Raw genomic sequence first — 21,943 nt, 5'->3', positions numbered from 1 at the left:
TAAAATTTACATCATATTGTTCGAAATTTATGGAGCTCAGATCAACCTTTTACCGACAAAATACTATAAGATTGACCATATTTCTAATTTTTTTTATATTATATGGTGGCAAACGAGCAAACGGCCACCTGGATTCGCCGCAATAGCGAGGCGACCGTTGTCCATAGACATCCGCAAATGCAGATGCGCTGCCTACCTTTAATCAATGGAGAAGGGGACGCACAGATTTCTCCTTCCTATGCGTCCCCTCTTCCGCCAAATCCACTCCTCCTTTCCATCCTTTCCTAATAAGAAAAGGGTGGGAAGGGAAAGGGGACTAAAATTAGGCCTCCGGTACCACACTCATCAGACGAAACGCGGAATAGCTTCCACTTCACGCCTGTCTTCTGTGTGGTCGTGGTATTTCACCGGTCGACATAGGCTACTAATAAAGTTTTTTTTTTATAATTCCGTGCGTACAGAGTTGCGGGCGACAGCTAGTCATTTATAATGTTCAAATATTTTTTCTACAAACATACCCTGTTAAGTTTTAAATACCCAGGATTATTATTTTTTAGTTACTTTTATACTTTTAACATCAGAGTCTAATTGCTTTAATTGAATTTGATGCGAATTCTCGATAAATTATTAATATAAGCTTTAAAAATCCTCTAAAAGATATTTTAATTATTAAAAACCGTTGAACATAAAACCAAACGCATAATTTTATTAAAACGGTATCGAATCGGATTAAACGCACAGATTAAAATTACTAAGCTTAGTCACAATCCCCGAGTATTAATATGTACGTATCGTACGAATAAAAAAAAACACAATTCACTGGCCAGTATTTAAACACGTTACGAAGTAAATAAATAAAAAAACAAAACAAACATTTTGAAATATTCCGGGTTCACGCAGCGGCAATTTGTTGATGGAATTGAAGCGTTCCATGTTTGAAATCTATTCGAATTTTTTTTGTTTTTTTTTATGTTTCTCTTTATTAAATAAATGTAAAGGTGGCTATGTTACAATTTTAAAAATAGAACTAGGAGACATTTTAATAAACTATAAAAGCCGCCCGCGACTCCGTCCGCTCGGATTAAAAGAAAACTTAATAAGTAGCCTATGTGTTCTTCCAGACTGTGCTCTACATCTATGCCAAATTTATTTAAGACCCGTTTATCCGTTTTGGAAATACCTTCAAACAAACATCCATCCATCCATCCAAACGTTCGAATTTATATTAATATGATATAAGATTTTATTACTCAAAATGACAGTTATTCTCACCATCCTAAAATTATGACTAATTTTGAAGAACGATGTATATGTAATTCGATTTTTAGTCGTGTTTTTTAAATTAACAGTTACGTCATGTGTCTATACGTCTATATCTGTGTTCTTTTTCTTGGACTGTATTTGATTTTGTCTTTACAATCTATGACTTACCTGACATCTACCGTCGATACACATATCCAGGCTGCCGGGGCGACACCGCGTGCCATCTGACACTCTCGCTGCCAGCACTGCTACTACGACGCGATCATCATCGTCCAATGACACCGTCTGTATAAGACATAATAATGTTAGTATGCAAACTGCAGTTATGAAAAGTTTACAATGGTGGATGGCTACAAAGGTAGACTGAAGGAAGTATGAATGGATTGTATGCGAAAGATGGGAGTGAATATATGAGTTTTTTTTTTGACTGAGTTGTTTGCCTTGAAGAAGCATTTACAGCTTCGCCGGGCGTGAGGTCATTCCGCGTTTCGTCTGATGAGTGTGCGTGCCAGATGCTTTAGTCCAAAGTTGATTTGATGGAGGACAAGACGCATAGCAAGCGGATATATCCTCTTTCTGTGCGTCTCCTCCTCTGTCGATTTAAGGTAGGCAACGCATCTGCAATTGCGGATGTCTATGGGCAGCGGTCGCTTCGCTTTTTATGCTTATTCAGGTGGCCGCTTGCTCGTTTGTCACCTTATGATATAAAAAAAATAGTAATAAAGAAAAGAATATTGAATATTTCGCCATAATAAACATTAAGCGTTGTAATTCACTCAAAGTGAAGTTCTGGAGAGAAAAAAAAGAAGACAATTAATTATAGCATTTAACTGACTTTCCATATAGCGGCGCCACTCGAAGCGAAAGTAAAAGAAATAGACGGTTCGAAAAAGTTTTTCTTCGAGCAATGAATTCGAAGTTTATAGTAAAAATACAACTAATGAATACAGAAGTACTCTATGGTTGTATTTTATTTTTAACTTTGCATTTGATGATTAAATTAGTTTTGATTTATTTATCTTTTTATTAAAGTTATATACACATGCTTATATGAAATTATTTTATACATACAAATAGTTCATTATTTCACTTCGTAAGTTTATTACTGATGATATTTGATATAACTTAAATCTAACTTGAGGTGATTAAGCTCATTAACTAAGTAAGCGGACAATCCTAATAATGACAAGAACTTGAAATCTCTTGAATATACACTGCGTAATAACAAGCTATTAAAATACATAGCTTTAGTAATTTTAATGTTTTTTTGTTATTTTTCAATTTGAAAATGGAATCAAAAAACTAAAATTTCGAAATAATTAATATACGAATACAAACGCCATCTATATTTCAAACATTGTGATGATTTTTAAAATAGAACATAATTTCAACCAACCGGCTCAGGACTCTGTCCGGAATGCTGTGGTGTGCCGCGGCAGGTCAGCGCGCATGGTTCCGCGTCATCTCTATGCGCCCTCCAATGGAACAGCTCGCCCCCATACGGTGTGTTGTCGTGTGCACTACACTGCTGCTCCCTCCATACATCCTCTTCAAGAAGAGAGATGTTGCCGCGACATGGCTGCGAAGGGATAATGTATAATGTACTAAATGTAATAAATGTACAAAATTGACATATTGAAACTCTTTGGTTCTAAAGACCTGTGACGCGTTGTAAAAACTGAAAAAAAAATCACGGTCGGGGTAAAAAACTGACCTCTATAAATGGACTGGCTATAAGACGTAGTATTTTGTGCCGATTTAATTTTTGCCTTTGTGTGGAATCGAACAAATAATAAAGATTACATAAGATAACTGGCAAGTAACATCATCAGGCGCCTTTAAATTGGAATGAAGCAAAAGTTGTCATTTCCAAGCAATCGCCTATCCATCTATAGAGATCACTTGGTTAACATTGACGGCCTTTTTTTAGATTATAAATATGTTTTTTCATTTTATATACGTCAGTTTTCATTGTCAATACTTGTATAAAAGATGTTGATTCGGTTTTTTTTTAAAATAAAAAAGGGATGTCCTCGTCTTATGTAATTTTACTACATAACTTTCGTAACATAAATGTTGTAAGTTTGCTTTTGAATATACTTTAAGCAAAGCATTTCAGATTTACTAAAACGGAACAATAAAAGGTTTCCGCTGTCTAATTCCTTAAATAGAGTTGTGCATTTCAAAGTTGTTGCAGTCGAGGAAGATTGTTTCAAAACGACTTGGCCGCTTCGCAGCCAATTTCGTTTGGCAGCAGTACCCACTGCATTGCATACGCGTCAAATCTAGGACAAGTTTGAGATTTTTTTGGCTGGCGTTTGGATGAGTTATTAAATTATCTTACAGAAAATTTTCGAATTTCAATTTATACTAATTTAAATTAAATTATTTTTAACTAAATTTTTATGAACATATTATTTTAAATAGAATAATGTTACAATTAATAAATGTGACGCTCTTCAATGCAATTAAAACAAAACGAATACAAACAAACATACTGTCTTGAATAATTTATATTTATATAAAAAAATACATATTTCGTATCATAGTTGCAGCAAATTTATACATATACTATCTGTCGCCCGCGACTCCGTTCACGCTGAATTAAAAAAAATTATAATTGTGTAATATGCCAAATTTCACGGAGATCTGTTGAGCCATTCTTGAGATACCTTCTAACAAACATCCATCCATTTTAACTTTCATAAATATAATATTAGTAAGATGTAAAGAAATCAGTAAAATTAAGCCAATTATATTCAATCTATAGTTTGGATAAAGCGACGGGTTCTACTAATAATTAAAATATAACAAAAATAACATTCCTAGTGAGAGGCAAATTTGATCCTTTCATTGTAATTTGGAATTATTTATATAGGGGTGGCTCGTAATAAAAACTTCGTTTTTGATCGTCCTTAATTCTTTTCATTTCTTCCTTACTTCCTACTATATTACATCGTCATCGTGCGTCCTTATTTCGTTCTATCCTCCGTCGTACTATATTTTATTCTCTATTCTACTTCTAATTTTAAAACAACGCCATAATAATAAATAAAGAAAAAGAAAAAAGAAAAAAAGAAAAAATTTAATACACTTTTAAAGTAACATTAAGTATCTATAAGAATTCTCATAAACACATACATATTTAGTACAATAATTCTACTAGATTTAGCCGCTTTGATTCAGTGTAGTAATCAAGTAACAGACGGATATTAATATAAGCGTTTGCCATAGGAATGTGTTGGTTTATTAATTATTTAAGTTCATTCCACATATGTACAAGTTACGATGTATTGTATTTCTGATAATTATTGGAATATTAACACGTTCAACGGTTGATGAGTTCATTTTCATAGTAAAATGTACTGGCATTGAAAGTGTTAAGTACAATACAGATATTAGATTTTTAATTATAATTATTAAATGGTATTTGGGTAGAAATAATGTTAAACTGGATAAAGAAACGTGTTGTAAATGGTTAAATAATTTAAGTATTTTTTTATTCACTTTATGGCTTTGCGGTTAGACAATATGATATTTGTAGGTTTGCAAAGTAATTTGCAATGTTGTCACTAATTGAGACCCTTAGTGCAGATATATTGTGAAAAAATTAAAGACCCTGAGTGTGGCTGTAACTGTGATGATTACTGATGAAGACAAAAGAACACATTGACTATTTAAAAAAGCAACGTAGAATCCAATAACCATCAAAATTGTATATTTTTTTATAAGAGAAGGGGGCAAACGAGCAGCGGGAACACTAAGGTGTTCATCGACGCCCATGAACATCTGCAAGACTAGAGGAATCGGAGATGCGTTGCCTGTTGTTTTGTTATATTTTAATATTTTACTTAAAGTTTATTTTAGACTAGCTTTTGCTAGAAAATTCTTGCGCTCGTAATTAAGATTAAAAACTTAGTAAGTACATTTGCGGTATTTCAGACAGTAATCTATTTCTGTGCCAAATGTTATCCTGATACGTTTAGTCGTTCTAGAGTTATCTGCTAAGAAATATACATAAACTTTCACATTTATTATATTAGTAAGATGTCATACTTATTTCAAAATAGCTGCTGTATAATTATTCTTTTATTCGGTATAAATTTATAAAAACTCTATTGAGACATAGTTCCAAGACAATACTCGTATAATAATACCTACTAAACATAGAAAGATTAATGAGGAATCAGTTATTCTTTTCTCTGTATTATATTGAAAGGACGCTGAGAAAGCATTATTCCAAGGCAAGTAAATTGTAGGGAGAAAATGGACGGTGATGGGATGAGACATCGGGGGTAGGGGAGTCTTCGATCGCAAGGCGAATGACAATAAGAAATGTTATTTGCTCGCCTTATTGACTGCCGACGCTTTTAAATCTGATTGGGTCCGTGTTTTGTTTCTTTGATGATTTTTATAAAAGTACCCTCTGTATTTCAAATAAGCCATTCTTTTAATTTAATTTCTTTTGTATTAGCATACATTTTTCATTTAATTAAATGTTATGTCAAACATCTTTATATATATAAAAGAAAGTCGTGTTAGTTACACTATTTATAACTCAAGAACGGCTGAATCGATTTGACTGATAATTGGTGGGCAGGTAGCTTAGAACCAGGAAACGGACATAGGATAATTTTTACCCCGTTTTCTATTTTTTATTCCGCGCGGACGGAGTCGCGGGTAAAAGCTAGTAATGAATAATTTTTGCCCTACATTTCTTAGAAGTTATTTTACAGTACTATTAGTTTTTTTTTATTATAGTTTACTTAAGTATGTTCTAATTGAAAAAAGTTCAGATAAAATGAAACTGTCTTTTCGTCCATAACATGTTTTGACGTGAGCTACTGTTTTATCAAGGAGAATGTTATCTTTTTATATCATAAGGTGGCAAACGAGCGAGCGGCCACTTTATTTCGCCGAAATAGAGAAGCGACCGCCGCTCATAGACATCCGCACTTGCAGATGCGTTGCCTACCTCTAATCGACAAAGGAAGGGATGCTAAATGAAAATATTTCCCATTCCTATGCATCACCTACTCCGACAAATCCACTTCCTCTTCCCATGCTTTCCTTATATGGAATGATTTGCTAAATTTTATAACGGTTGTGCGGACTTTTACGTCAGTGAAAACCGTTGATTATATTATGTTCATGGTAGAGTATTGATTTGATTCAATCAAATCGTTGTCGTTTGTTGAGTACAAGTCAAACTATCGGAGCTCCAGTGATGAAATGCGGAGCAATTCTCACTGTAACAGTTCCCAAGTTATATGAAAGTTGACCTCAATTACACCGAAGTATTGATAGTTCACATATGAAATTGTTCAATTATTTATTACAGTTTTTTTTATTATTACATATATTTTCATTGACGCAAATAATAAAATAAATCATAATATATGCTTATGATAAATTAAAAGCCATTTACCCCATATATATAGATTCATGGACCATTTCTATGAAGTCATGAAAACTTAATAGATGTCAACAAATAATATTAGAAAAATTATCGGCTTTGGTTACGGGTAAAAAGTTTTGGGGTCTAATTATTTAGTTAGCACAGAAGTACTATTTTAGTAAATTTCCATAATGTTGACCAGCTGTTGTCTTTATTTAGTCATCAAATTGACTGATAATCTGATTTCCAGTAGATTCTAGTGAGTGGCTTATCCATTATGTAGTATTATCACCCATTCTAAGATCATTATTTACAACATTGTCAAATATATTTGTCAAATTACATTGTTCTCTAAAGTTGTTTGTCGTTACGCGACGGTGTGATATGCACCCAATAACGTATCGAAGATGACTTCGTCGACATCTCGGAACTATTAATCATGCGGCGCGGTGAAGGCGGTTGCAACTTCACTGAAGTCAACTGAGTTATAAGTTAGTAGAGATGTGTTTATGTAACTTTTCAGTCTTGTATGAATATATAAAGCACAATTGCTCATTTTTGATATTCTTTTCGACAGATAAAAAAATATATATTTCAGAGCACATGCTTTTCAAATTGATTTCTTATTTTTATAATTAAATAATAATTATTAAATAATAATTTATAGTATTTTTTGGTCTGTGAAATAATTTGGGTAAAAAAATAATAAATATATTATGTAAGATATTTAAAAAAATAAATAATTTAAATATAAATAAATAAGTAAAACTTTTCCAAGGATCATTAATAATGAAAAAATGAACTCTTGTCAACCTTTATGGGTCACGATTGTAATCTAAATATTATTTTTGTAATAAATAATAAAATTTAACTTAATATCGTATAATTACAGTCTATTTGGAGCAGAAATGTAAAAGCTTTTTATCGCTGTGTTCGAAAGCTTTTCAATCTACAAAATTGTGTAAATATTAATTTTCCGCTTTTCAAATTTGCTCGACGCGACGTCAAATCGCTCGAGAGAACAAATCGACTGAAATGACAAACTGTTTGGAACTATAAAAATGTAATTTTCAGTTAATAGAGTTGGAGAAAAGACTTTACCTTTTTAACATTTATCTACAAGTTATCTAAAAGACAAAAATAAGGTCATTTTTTAATAATGTCAAATAATATAGTGCTTGCAAAAACATTCATAACAAAAAATGAAAAACCTTTTATTTTTTTAAGATTATTTTAGGATGCAAAACCATATCCGGAATTCTTAGAATATTCTACCCAAGTTTTATTACAATCTGTCTAGTTCTTTATTAACACATATTTTTACTTATAAAGGTAAAAAATAAATAGTAGATAAATAAAAATATTTGTAGGCGATCACCTAAATTTAGGGAACACTTTTCCCCTACTGATATAAGTACTAAGATAACTAGAATATTCGTCAAACTGATGAACAGTAAACTTGTACCGTAACAGTTGTTCAACTATTCAGGTAACTTATTAATCGATGTTAGACTGAAAGCAAAGTTTATACGCACAGTGCATTTTGTTCGTAGAACTTTGATGTATTACTTAAACAATGTATTTCTGATTAACTAAGTTACAATTTATTACAAGTAAGAATGCATAAACATAATACAACTTATCAATACTGCGCGCACTATCTATAAACCACTTATTCAAAACACCAGATAGGGTCATGTTCAACTGCCAGTATTCATTATAAAAAAAAACATATTTAAAAAAAAATAGTCAGTAAAAACAAAATTTACGCAATATTTTTATTAAATTGTTATTCATATATCATCACAGTCAGAAAAAAAACAGTTCACAATTTTTTCAGATGCTAATTAAATAAACAAAACACCAACTTACTCTTATATTATCAATTTACAATTTCAAAACTTTAATCTCATCGTTTTAAACGTTTTTATATTCAAAGATTTATAAGAAAATCTATTCTTAATGACTAACTTCCATTTAATTCTACAGTCTCTCATCTGTGAGCAACGAAACGAACTGGAAGAGGGGCAGAAAAACTTCTAGTATTAAACGATTTTCAATACAATGCGTCGAGTTGAGTTGACAACAAAGTTAGTAAACTTATTTAACAACTAAGTTATATCGGATGCATCTGCAATAAATAGATGCTATTTACCTCTCTGACTGTGAGTTTTTGAGACCAGTATCGCCATTTGAAATACATTAAATATCTCTTTTGTATTAAAGACTAGCTTTTAACCGCGACTCCGTCCGCGCGGAATAAAAAATAGAAAACGGGGTAAAAATTATCCTATGTCCGTTTCCTGGTTCTAAGCTACCTGCCCACCGATTTTCAGTCAAATCGATTCAGCCGTTCTTGAGTTATAAATAGTGTAACTAACACGACTTTCTTTTATATATATAGATAATGTTAGGAATGACGATATGTTTTATACAGAGATTTTGGTCTCAGAAACCAATGGTAAGCCAGGAAGAGTAACAGAAAAACATTTGCAAAGTTGCGTTAACTTTTAAAGTTTCTTTTTGTCAAAAGTTTTTGTAGTCATAGGGATATCTGTTATAATATACTTGTCGTATACATCTAAGGGACAACTTTGCAAAAATGCGAGATAATAAGATCGGATTCGGCATAAAAATATATTTTTAATTAATAATAGCTTTTACCCGCGACTCCGTCCGCGCGGTATAAAAAATAGAAAACGGGGTAAAAATTATCCTATGTCCGTTTCTTGGTTCTAAGCTACCTGCCCACCAATTTTCAGTCAAATCGATTCAGTCGTTCTTGAGTTATAAATAGTGTAACTAACACGACTTTCTTTTATATATACATATACATATAGATATAGATTTATAAAATTTATTATTAACTGTACAAAGGTTTCTATTAAGTATTACTATTTCTAGATTTAATTGAAATTCTGAATAATTTAATATGTAGCTTTTGTCTACAATTTCCTTCGTAGGTGGAGCACACGCCTACAGGCAAATAAAAGGCATTGCCCTGTCTCATACAAAATAGTCTGATTGAAACATTCAAAAGCAGTATTAATATTAACAATAAAACTTAGTTATTAACGAAATTAAATTAATGTTAATTTTCATGTTAAAAGTTTCTCTCGTTTTCTTTTGTTTTGAAAAAAACACATATCTGTACTTGTTACAAAATATAGATTTCGCCTTTATCAGCTCACTATAGGTCCCCACTGAGAGGCTCAGAGACTACACTAACTCAAGGGTAACTAGACCATAGTCTACCACGCTGGCTCAGTGCGGGTTGACTTCAAATATATCTTTGAATTTCTTCTCAGATATGTGCAGGATAAATGTACTTATGAAATTCAAAAATCGAATAACACATTGGTAGATAGCTTGAATTGAACCTGGATATGTTGCATATGGTCCGACCAAGCGACAACTGCGCCACCGACGCTCTAACATAGATTTAGATCGATCAATTAAATTAAATTCTATAAACCGCATAAATGTAATTATGCAAAAGCACTGCCTAAGTTCACTCCGACCATTAACTACGAAGTTGGTTAAAATTTAATAAACTACAAGACAAAGACCGGCGGAGTTCAAAGTTCACTTGAGCTATTACTATATACTATAAGACAAAATTAATGGATAATTCATTTTATAGTTGTCTTTGGTTTTATTGTATAGCACAATAGTTTTAAAATAAAAAAATGATTGTTATTTTAGTATTTTCATACAGAGAAAAATATGACAACGTAATTTGTATTGTAATAAATATGGGCAGAGGTAAGATTGTTAAAAAACAAATTAACGTGTACTGTTAATATTGTCTTTAAGTATACGTTATATAAAACATATTCTGAAGTCTCTGATGCGAAGTGTCCGTGCATACATAACCTTCCTCCTACTTTTATATTGCCATCCCTCAAATACACTACCTTTAATCTACAGAGGACGCACGGAAAGAAAATATTTCCCCTTCTTATGCGTCCCCTCCTCCAATAAATCTACTTCCCATTCCCTACCTTTACTTAAAAGAAAAGGGTGGATAGAGCAAGGAGACTAAAATTAGGCCTCAGGTGCCGACACTCATCAGATCGAACGTGGATTTACTTACACTTCACTCCTTGTCTGTTTTCTGAGATTAGTACACTTTTTAAATATTAATCATTTATCAAAGGTCAAAATACGTCAAATCACTTCTGAGTACTTATTTTTTTATTGATAGCGTTTACTACAACTTTTTTTGGTATCTTTTAATCCTCGGTGAGTGCTTTTACGTACTTCTTCGTAATGCCCACGCACGTTACTTACGATTAAAAGATTTTCCTCACTCATAAAATTACTTACATCAAAAACCTTTGAAATTTTCGATATTAATACTCTACATTTATAACATGTATATTTGAAAGTTAAAAAGGATATTTGCTATTTTTATAACGATAAACAGACCAAGAAGTTTATTAGGCACAGAAGTGAATGTGGAAAAGGGAAATATAATATTTTGTCTGTATACACAGTCCTCTGACTATTAAAGATTGGGAACGTATCTGCAACCTTTTAACCTATTGGACATATCTACGGGCTATTTTAACAATATCGGTCGCTTGTTTGACACCTTGTATTTAAAAAGCGGTCTTTTTGTGTATTTTTTTCATATCTTCTACAAAGTCATGTGTTTACCTGCATGTTACATATCTTGTATCGTACGGGCTCGCCGCGGCAGCCTGCTGGAGAGGCGCACGTCCGCAGCTGCCGCGACACGCCGCCGTCACATGTTCGGGAGCAGAGCGACCACTCACTCCACTGAGACCAACCACCGCGATCCTTGGGGAGAAATAAATATTAAATTATTAAAGGTTATGAGTTACGGCTCTTGAGACCGGCTCCGCTACACTGTAGTAACTGACACGTTGTAGCAATTGCTACGCCGTAGCAAAAGCTACGCTGTTTAACAACGGCTACGCCGTAGTTGATACTACACCATAACCGCAGTGATCGTAATGGGCGCGCAAGTAGCATCCTGTCATGCTGGAACCATTGTACGGTGTAGTAAAAAAAATACATTACAAAAATGAAGGATGATACCTAAATTGCTACAGCAACGCGAGATATATGAGATTTATAAAAAATAGAAGGAGAAATTCTATTCACAAACTTTATAAACAAAGCGTACATAAATCGAGAAAATTGAGCATCAAAACCGATAAGGATGTTATCGATTCGGCATTAAATCGGTACAATTACATATTCCGGTCAGCCGTATGCAAAACCGGTACGTGCCCGAAATCTCTTCCGTACTCGCTCTTCGTTACACGGAACTTTCTGAATATAAATATAATGCTATTGCATATGTCACCTGCAAATAGTGTACGAAGCCTGTTTGTAATATACCTAGGTACATCTACTCGGCAAATTACTTATCAAACCATGTCATCTATATATATAAAAGAAAGTTGTGTTAGTTACACCATTTATAACTCAAGAACGGCTGAATTGATTTGATCGAAAATTAGTGGGCAGGTAGCTTAGAACCAGGAAAAGGACATAGAATAATTTTTACCCCGTTTTCTATTTTTAATTCCGCGCGGACGGAGTCGCGGGTAAAAGCTAGTATAATATATCGGCGAAGATAATTTGTGAAATTAACTGATACGTTTCAATTATATTTTGAAAGGTGACATTTCATTGGCTGTCATTAAATCAGTGTAGCCAATTATACGAAAGTAAACTATACGAAATATCGTAATATTAGTCACTTTGTGATATATTCAATACACAATTTGGCGAATTTTCACGATGTCTAGACAAATCACAAACGGGAAGATACTCGATTTGCCGGTGACATATATGTTTTCACAGTACGTGACTGCGCTCTGAGAATGGACTGTTTTGTACTCTTTGAGCAATTAAGGTACGCTGCACACCCAGTACTTCGTTTCCTGTTTTAAATTGCTCTGTTCGCAAACATACACAGAGCGTATTCACATGTTTTATTAATGTTTGTCTTAGATATTATTTTTATTTTCTTTTGTTTATTGTTCCATTTATAAATGTTTGTACACGTGCATGATATATCTACAGGGTGCTTGGAAAAGATGTATACTGGAAGCCATGATTTTTTTGATACTCTGTATATTATTGGTATATTAACTTTAAGTTTACTATTTTCTAATCTTTATATATATATAGGTAAAAGAAAGTCGTGTTAGTTACACTATTTATAACTCAAGAACGGCTGAATCGATTTGACTGAAAATTGGTGGGCAGGTAGCTTAGAACCAGGAAACGGACATAGGATAATTTTTACCCAGTTTTCTATTTTTTATTCCGCGCGGACGGAGTCGCGGGTAAAAGCTAGTATACATATAAAAGAAAGTCGTGTTAGTTACACTATTTATAACTCAAGATCAGTCGAACTGATTTAGCTGAAAATTGATGGGGAGGTAGCTTAGAACTAGGAGACGGTCATAAGAACTTTTTTATTTTGTGTGCATTTTTTTTTATTCCGCGTGGACGGAGTTGCGGGTAAAAGCTAGTTATCAATAGATTTAAGACGTTTTCTATTGTTATCTAGGTTCATGAATTTCAACGTTTCGTTAGAGATTACCAATTAGGAATACAAAACAAAAAACAATCGACTGCGAAATTGTGCCAAAATGCACCTTTGGTAAGTACTGAAATAAAATTCCTTTTCAGTAATCACACACGAAGCTTAAAGGCATGCTAATTGACTAGAGGTCTTTAGAGTTTTACGGACAGTTAGTTAGCTTTATGATTATAAAAATAAATGAAGCTTTATTGAATGCTTTCTATAACACACCAGGTGATGAAATAAAGAATAAATCCTTTTTAGACAAGAAATAAAAAGACTTGTTTCTAGCTTTTAAGGGACCATATACCGTTTTTTGCGATAGAAAATATTTGGATGACATTCAGACAGGAGAAATAATTTTGAAAATTATTTTCATTAACAAATATAGGCAGACAGAATATTTTAACTTGGCCAATTTTCAAGTCTCGAAGTTTGGCACTAATAACGAACTTCTTCAGTCCTTGACCTCATCTTATTTACTAGGGTGTCAATCTTGTTCGTCTTTCTTCTTCATTCAGGTCATTTTGGACCGTTGTCTGACATGCGGCGGGTAATAATAGGGCAAGTAAATGATCGGCTGGGCGACGTTGTCTGTAGCCGTACTACCGTAAACGCTTTTTCTTTAATTTCTGTCAAGGAAGCCACTTTAAAACTATCTTCTTGAAAAAAAAAACTAAACGAGCTTTCACTAGAAAGACTTATCTCATAAAGTATTTTATTTAAGTACTACACTTAGTACAGTCAAAACCGTTTATGGCGACATCGTTTAGAACAACATACCGGTTAAATTGACCAAAATCAAAGGTCCTGGCTGAATGTTATTACATATCTTTCCTATTAATACCTGTCACCGGTAGTTACAACTATCGGTTTTTACGACTCAATATGAGTAGTCCCTTCGATGTCGTTATAACAGATTTTGACTGTACTTAAATAAAATATACGTGACTTTATAAATCTGAATTGATTATCGCAGTTAAAAAGAAATAAAATATTAATATTGTTTATGACTAGCTGACGCCAGCGACTCCGTCCACGCGGAATTGAAAAAAAAAAATTAGTAGCCTATGTATTCTGTGAGACTATGTTCTACATCTATGCTAAATATCAGCGAGATTCTAGGGATAACTAGTAACAAACATCCATCCATACAAACATTCGCATTTATAACATTAGTAAGATATATTCAAAAGGCAAACCTTAATCAATATTGAAATTTACTTACAAAGTAGAAACAAAATAAAGTGTTCTCAAAAGATTTCTCTGTTGGAAAGTAAATGAGATAATAAGATGTCGGTAAATTCAATTTACATATGAATAACAACAAAGGGAAACAAATTAGAAACATACATGTTATTGTTTCGGAAAATTTGTATGAGAACTTTTGACGATTTCAATATTTCTTTTAAGGTTTATTTTTCAAGTACGATTTTTTTTCTGATATAAATATTTTATTTTGGAACGAAGTTCCTTATCGCGCGTTGTGAAAGGGGGCTAGACGGAAAAAATTCTTAGGAAAAGTTGTCACGACACTTTTTGCTATAGTAAGTATGTTAACGACGAAGGAGCGCTACTTCACCATGGCAACGACGTGACAATATATAATGAAAATTCATAGAAATAAAATGAACTTCTTGTGAAGGCTTAAGTTTTTTATTCATAGAATAAACATTGGTTCCTTCACTAATTAATTGAAAGGAACTTCGTTCCATCCGGGTGTCCCTTGACACCTCTCAAGTTTTTTTTGTTGTAATTATTAATTGAAGACGATATGCTTTGCAATAAAGACTACTAAATCTACTCATAACTCATGAGTACTAATAAATTAGAAGTCCATTAATTAACTTAAAATTTCAATGTATTTCAAAGTTTTCGGTTAACGTAAACATATTCTGTGAAATTCCTAACAACATTGTTTAACACTTCAACATGATTTGTAGCACGAAATCGTTACCTGAAAAGTTTCGAACCAATTACATTATAATAATGTTGCTACGTCTAAAGCTGTTTAAACAATAAACTTTACCGGTTTCCACTGCAAAAAGACACTTACAAAAACTTATTATTATCCCTGATTTTTATTTAAAACTAGCTTTTACCCGCGACTCCGTCCGCGTGGAATAAAAATTGAAAACGGGGTAAAAATTATCCTATGTCCTTTTCCTGGTTCTAAGCTACTTGCCCACCAATTTTCAGTCAAATTAAGCTACTTGCCCACCAATTTTCAGTCAAATCCATTCAGCCGTTCTTGAGTTATAAATAGTGTAACTAACACGACTTTCTTTTATATATATATAGATGACAATTTGTTTCTGTTTGAATGATTTCAAAGACATTACAATGAGTCATCAAGGCAAAGAGCACTATACTATCGCACAATGTATATAAATTCGTGGTAATCTTTACTAAGAATCTGTTACTCTTTGAGATTTAGGTTTTGATAAAGCAATTCTAAATCTATTACATTTTTTTTATCTGATACGAATAAAAATAATAAAAAACAAAAGATTTTGCAAGCTACGATCCGTGTATGGTGAACTTTAAACTATGATGACTGTTAAAAGCAATTCGTTGATATTTAAATAGGCGAAAATTATAGTTAGTGTTCGTGGCTCCTTTATAATTGCATATACATTTTTATCTATACCCCTCAGTTGTTTGCAGTATGTTCTACTATACTTGATAATCAATTTACCCACAACTATAGTGACAAAGCGATAACATCAACATGTATACAGAAAGCCAAGATGTATATCGTAACTTAATACTGCTTGAGAAATATCCTCTGATATATTGCAAAGCCTTCGAATGTATTTGCGTTCAAACCATAACTGATGGCCTAAAGGCTTGTGTTACACCTCCATATAAGACTCTGTAGAGCTAGTAATCTACTCTGGAAATTTATGTACCGGCTGAACCGGAAGAAACCTGATATATACGAAGATATTCAAATTTGTGTGAATACCTATCCGCATTGAACCAGCGTTGTTGACTCGGTCCAATCATCCCTATCTTGGCTAGGCTTGACGCAATCATTAAAACGTAAAATATTTTTATTAGATTTTTTTATAACATCCTGCCAATATGTCATCAAAATTTGTCCACGGGTTTAGAAACGCACAGCGGGCTAATATAGATTTTTATTTATTCGAAAACAAAAATAACAAATTATGTTAAATAGAGACGATCAAATATAAATAAAAACTTGACAGAAACTCTTCAATAAATCCAGATAACGAGAAGAATCCTTGAAAATGTAATTTACATGTGAGTGGCGCGAAAGAGACTTACTTTTTTATGACGATCATTTGGAAATGAATGTTCAGTGCAAAATTAAACATTCTGCCAAAGAGGTGGCAGACTGGACACCAAGACCTTTGCCTTTTTATGTAAAGTAAAAATATAGATGAAAAAGAAAAGAATCGCGCGGGAATTAATATCGTTTTGTTCTATTCTAACATACAGAAATACATTTGTTGTTTTTTTTCGTGGTTAAAAATAATAATATATTGTTCAATAATTATTTTATTGTGTTATAGTACCTTCTATGACATGGCAACACTAACGACTGGCACTAAACAAACCTTTTACAAAAATGGGGCATGCGTTAACAACTGAGTTTGAATTTACAATCATATCGAAGCTTGGTGTATGGTGCAAATTACAAGCTGATTTATATTGGGTATACTTCTGTTAAGGGATATTTGTAAGGGTTACAGAAAATAGATAAAGGCTTTTGAAAGACAGTTACTTGAGGGTATTTTAAATAAAAGACAAGACAATAAGACTAGGTTAAAGAATTATGCCCTTTGTTTAAGTGCAAAATAGAGATAATGGCTTAACTTTTTTAATTTATTTTCTTGGTAATGTGCAATGTCAACTAATTATATTTTTATAATGGTTATTTTTGAGCTAAGAGATAAATAAAAGACAAGGAAAAATAGATCGTATGTATTAAAACAGGGAGTTACTAATTTTTAAGAGGATTTTGTGATATTAATTTCAAAATCGCTACCGCTTATATTTTAAGACTCAATCAGCTTGTAGTCACAATAGCACATGCAAATTTCCGTCCCGGGGGAATCGTAAACTTCAATTTGTCAACCGTATCCTCTGATACGCATTTTTTGCTTTCAGTATTGTAACTCGTAGCCATAAAGTTTAAAGTAAAACATATTAGGTCCTTACATATGAAATTGGCGTTTTGTATGGGAGGAACAAAAAGTCGAATATTTTTTAATATAATATATTTAATTAATCAAAGTATGAACCATTATTTTCTATGCACTTTTGCCATCTCATAGGTAGTTCATTGATCCCTTTACTAAAAAAACCAGTCGGACGGGAATCAATAAAATCTTTGAAGGCGATTTGGACTGCCCCATCGGAGTTGAATTTTTTCCCTTGCAAGAAGTTATCCAAATTTCGAAAAAAATGGTAATCTGTTGGAGCAAGGTCCGGGGAGTACGGAGGATGTCTTAGACTTTCCGATTGAAGCTCTTCTAATTTAGTAGCCGTCTGTTGCGCAGTGTGTGGTCTAGGGTTGTCGTGAAGCAGCAGTGGCGTGGAGCGATTGACCAGCCTAGGTTGTTTAGCCGCTAGCTTTTCCATCATGGTTTGCAATTGCTGACAATAGACATCAGCCGTAATAGTCTGGCCAGATTTGAGAAAACTGTAATGAACAATACCGGCACTAGTCCACCAAACGCTTACAAGTAACTTTTTTGGGGTTAATTTTCGCTTGGGGCAGGATTTGGCTGGCTGGTCAGGATCCAACCATTGCGCTGAGCGCTTCCGATTATCGTAAAGAACCCATTTCTCATCACAGGTAATGATTCGGTTTAAAATACCTTCATTATTGTGCCGGTTTAGTAATGTAACGCAACAGTCGACGCGCGTTTGCCGGTTTGCTTCAGTCAATTCGTGAGGTACCCACCTTTCAAGCTTTTTAATCTTCCCAATTTGCTTCAAGTGAATTAAAACAGTTTTATCACTAACATCGCAGCCTGCAGCTAACTAGGACGTGGTTTGCGATGGATCCGCTTCCACAATAGCCTTCAACTCTTCATTATCAACTTGAGTCTCAGGCCGTCCACGGGGCTTGTTCTGCAGATCGAAATTTCCAGAACGAAAACGTTGGAACCAAAAACGAACTGTGTTTTCTTTTGCAACACGACCGCCATACACATCATTCACCCTTCGAGTCGTTTCCGCAGCACTAGTGCCACGGCGGAACTCGTACTCGTAAATAATGCGATATTTTAAGTTTTCCATTTTGTAAAATGAGTGACGCAAACAGAAAAAAACAGAAGAAAAAAAAACAAATGAATGACGCTCATCGAACCACAAATACATGAGTCTATAGCTGTACAAATTTGAATTTGGAATTCCTTACCAAAGAGGAGAAATTCGTGATTAAAGTGGCCAGTACGAAAAACGCCAATTTCATATGTAAGGACCTAATATTTGGATAGGTTTTTATCACGACAATAGTTTGTGTGGACATCACATAGTTAATGGATTCACAGAGAACGTTTTTATAAAACTTTGATGGTATATAAAACCTTACTTAATTCAAGATAAAGATCTCTTGAATAACTGTATTTGAGTATAATCATTATTACACATCAAATGTAATAATAATAATTTTATAAATAATACTAAGACATCAATTTTTTATACTAATACTAGCTGTCGCCCGCGACTCCGTCTGCGCGCAGTTAAAAAAAAATGGGGGGGGGGGGTATGAAAAATAGATGTTGGCCGATTCTCAGACCTACTCAATATGCTCGCAAAATTTCATGAGAATCAGTCAAGCCGTTTCGGAGGAGTTCAAGTTCGAACCCCGTGACACGAGAATTTTTATATAAGATTAGTATTTTCGAGTGTCCTTTTTTAGGGAGTTTGTTTTAAGCTTTTTTTAAATGAGGAAATGTAACTCAACAACAATAGAGACCCAGGGAGTAGGCAGAGAATCCTGGAAGGACTTCCATTTTTCACAGTCCTACACCTCTTACATAGGCAAGATTACCAAAATCTATTTACACAAAAATTCAATAACAATAAGCTATAATAAAGTAATAAATGGAATTGCCATTCCGTAACATTTCAATGTTACACACAACATTGCTTTCGATAAAACAAACTCTACTTCAGACGCCGCTGAAATGAAACGACAAAAGGTTTTTTTCAGTCAATTTCACGAGCGCCCTCTAGCGAAACGAGATAACAATATGTCGGGAGCACTTACACAACGTGGAACGAACGAATTACGTAAAATTACTGCGTACTATGGCAAAGAATAAATAACTAGACGTGTAGTACAATCACTATACTTGGGTATTAAGTTTTTAGTCTATGATTCTAATTGATATAAAAATTATTTGTAATTTACTCTATAACATTCCGGGGATGTCGATTCGAAGGACAATTTACACAAAAAAATCAAAAAAATCAAACACTTTATTTTGGCTACAGGCGGTCACAGTGTAGTACACTTAGATACGGCATTTTTAAATGAATAACCTCTTGGTTAATAATGATAATGGGATCCACGGTTGGGAACTAATTTTGATTTTGACAGCTCACAGTCAAAAGGATAAGCTATCACTTGACCCCGATCCACTCCGGTTCACTTTAATTCACTTGAACTCGTAAAAAACATTTTCTTTCTTTCATTCTGGCAATAAAATAAACTCAACATTTCCAGTGGGGTGTGTGGTGATACAATTATAACGGTGTGTGAAACACTCCTACAGTGAACAGTAGAGGCCGAGCTTAACGTCAACACTGAAAAAGCGAAGAAAATAAATACTGTAAGTTAGGGAATTTACAATCAAAAGGCAGTAACTATTAAAGAGCTCGTGGTAAATATGAAGAAGGTAAATATAACCTCTGAACGAGCGTGGTTTTCTAAGACCTAGTCACTTCTATAATAGCTTTATATAAATTGAGCTTCTAGGTAGAGACGGGTGTGAGTGGATACAGTTTTCATTAAAAACCACAGTAATCATTATTTACAAAAGTACGACGAAGTGTTAACAAATTACAATTTAAAATAAATTATATCTGATCCTTATTTGTCTGTACAATTAATTTTCAACAATTAACGTGTTGATTGCACGTCACCTGTAATGATTTATCTGACCTTTGTTGAAATGGTTGAAACTGTATTAAACAATGTCAATAAAATGTTCACAAATACAATTATGTCAGTCGTTAGTTCACATATTTTCTTTCTGTACGACTACTCCGTCGATAAAAGGTAGGCAACGCATCTGCAATTACGGACGTCTATGGGCAGTTGTCGCTTCGCAATTTCGGCCCATTGCGAGCTAGTGAGAGCAGATTATTTGCTCTAGATGCAAACTTAATAATCAAGACCCTCAAATTATAGGGAGCGAACTTAGATAAAATCACTCAAAATTTTTGATACCTTTCCATGGTGAGTTGTATTATCATGCCGGACCTCGGCAAGTTCTGGCGTCTCTGTTGATACATCATGGCCGTGCCTATGCGCGCAGTGGCCGGGTATCTGAAACAATTAAAATGGATATATAATCAATATGGTCAGGTAATGTTTTTCGAGGATATATTTATAAATTTTTATGTCCGGTTTTTTATTACATGCTATAGCATCAAATAAATTTGAATGTAGCGCTGTTTGATTCCTATTATTTTCTAATCTACATTGGTTTTATTGGTTTTTATAATTTACTATACAAGAAAGTAAATGATTAAGTTGATAGTATTAAGAAAATGAAGAATTTCTTTGACAGTATTCTTAGTCTTTAAAAAAAATTCTTTGACTTTGTTGTATTTATTCACATATTGAATACAGCAATTTTTTATAGTCCCGAAATGAAACAAGAAACATTGTTTTTTTTTATTAAAATTTGCTAATAAACTCTCGTAATAAACCTGTCACACGCAGTAATGTTGGCTCTGAAAATGTCGCTTTTTTAAATTGCCTTGGAATCCACGAGTATGTAACAATTGATGTGTTAAACAAAGCTTTTTGAATACGATACAAATTCAACTACAGTTTGTATTTTTCGCTTTATACTTTCTAAGTAATTGTTGCAGGGGTACTAAACATTTGGTTTTATGAAGAAAACGATGTTTATGCTTGGGCACCGTAATTTTAAACAAATTAGTTAATATGCTTACGTAGTAGTATACAGCAGCCTAGCTAGCAGACCAGTAGGATTTTATGAGAAATTCTTACGTAAATACAAAAAAAAAACTTGAAGAAAAACGACTCACAATATTTTCTGTTCTAAGCAATGTTTATGAAAAGGTAAATCATAAATGCAAATTATATTAAAAGAAGTTCTCATATTCGTCATAAAGAAAAGTCTGAGCTAAATAAAGATTTCACATAATCCGCTCAAAGTTTTGCTTGCGAGACATAATGCAGTTAAAAAATTTTACGGACCCTCGGTACCAGGCGAGCATAACTAACGTGTACAGGCCTTTATCTAATGTAGCGGGAGATATTCAGTGGGTCGAATAATGTGGCCGCGACCCGACCGCGGCCGTCCGCCGCAAGATATAAGATATGCGCGATTACGTACTCTTATCTATTTGTGGTTTCAATACAAACACCAAAATTAACTATAGTGCATTTACCTTATTTGACGCTGTTAGAGAGAAGCTATTATTGTAGTTCTGTCTGTCATGATGCATAGGATATAAGTTGGATCTTT

The 21,943-nt window shown here is 33.4% G+C and overlaps 1 protein-coding gene across 1 annotated transcript in view; it reads right to left on the bottom strand.

Annotated features, from left to right (window-relative positions):
• LOC106716866 (protein madd-4) overlaps nucleotides 1-21,943 on the bottom strand; it is a 251,965-nt gene that overhangs the window by 40,882 nt on the left and 189,140 nt on the right. The window contains exons 5-8 of the mRNA XM_045684300.1: nucleotides 20,671-20,769; nucleotides 11,324-11,467; nucleotides 2,660-2,842; nucleotides 1,432-1,548 (exon numbers count right to left, since the gene is read on the bottom strand). Coding sequence (XP_045540256.1) covers nucleotides 1,432-1,548; nucleotides 2,660-2,842; nucleotides 11,324-11,467; nucleotides 20,671-20,769 — 543 coding nt within the window. The remainder of the gene's footprint in view (nucleotides 1-1,431; nucleotides 1,549-2,659; nucleotides 2,843-11,323; nucleotides 11,468-20,670; nucleotides 20,770-21,943) is intronic.

The sequence above is a fragment of the Papilio machaon genome, chromosome 25 (genome assembly GCF_912999745.1).
Source record: "Papilio machaon chromosome 25, ilPapMach1.1, whole genome shotgun sequence".
In the NCBI taxonomy this organism is placed as follows: domain Eukaryota; kingdom Metazoa; phylum Arthropoda; class Insecta; order Lepidoptera; family Papilionidae; genus Papilio; species Papilio machaon.
This window is presented reverse-complemented; position numbering and strand designations above follow the sequence as displayed.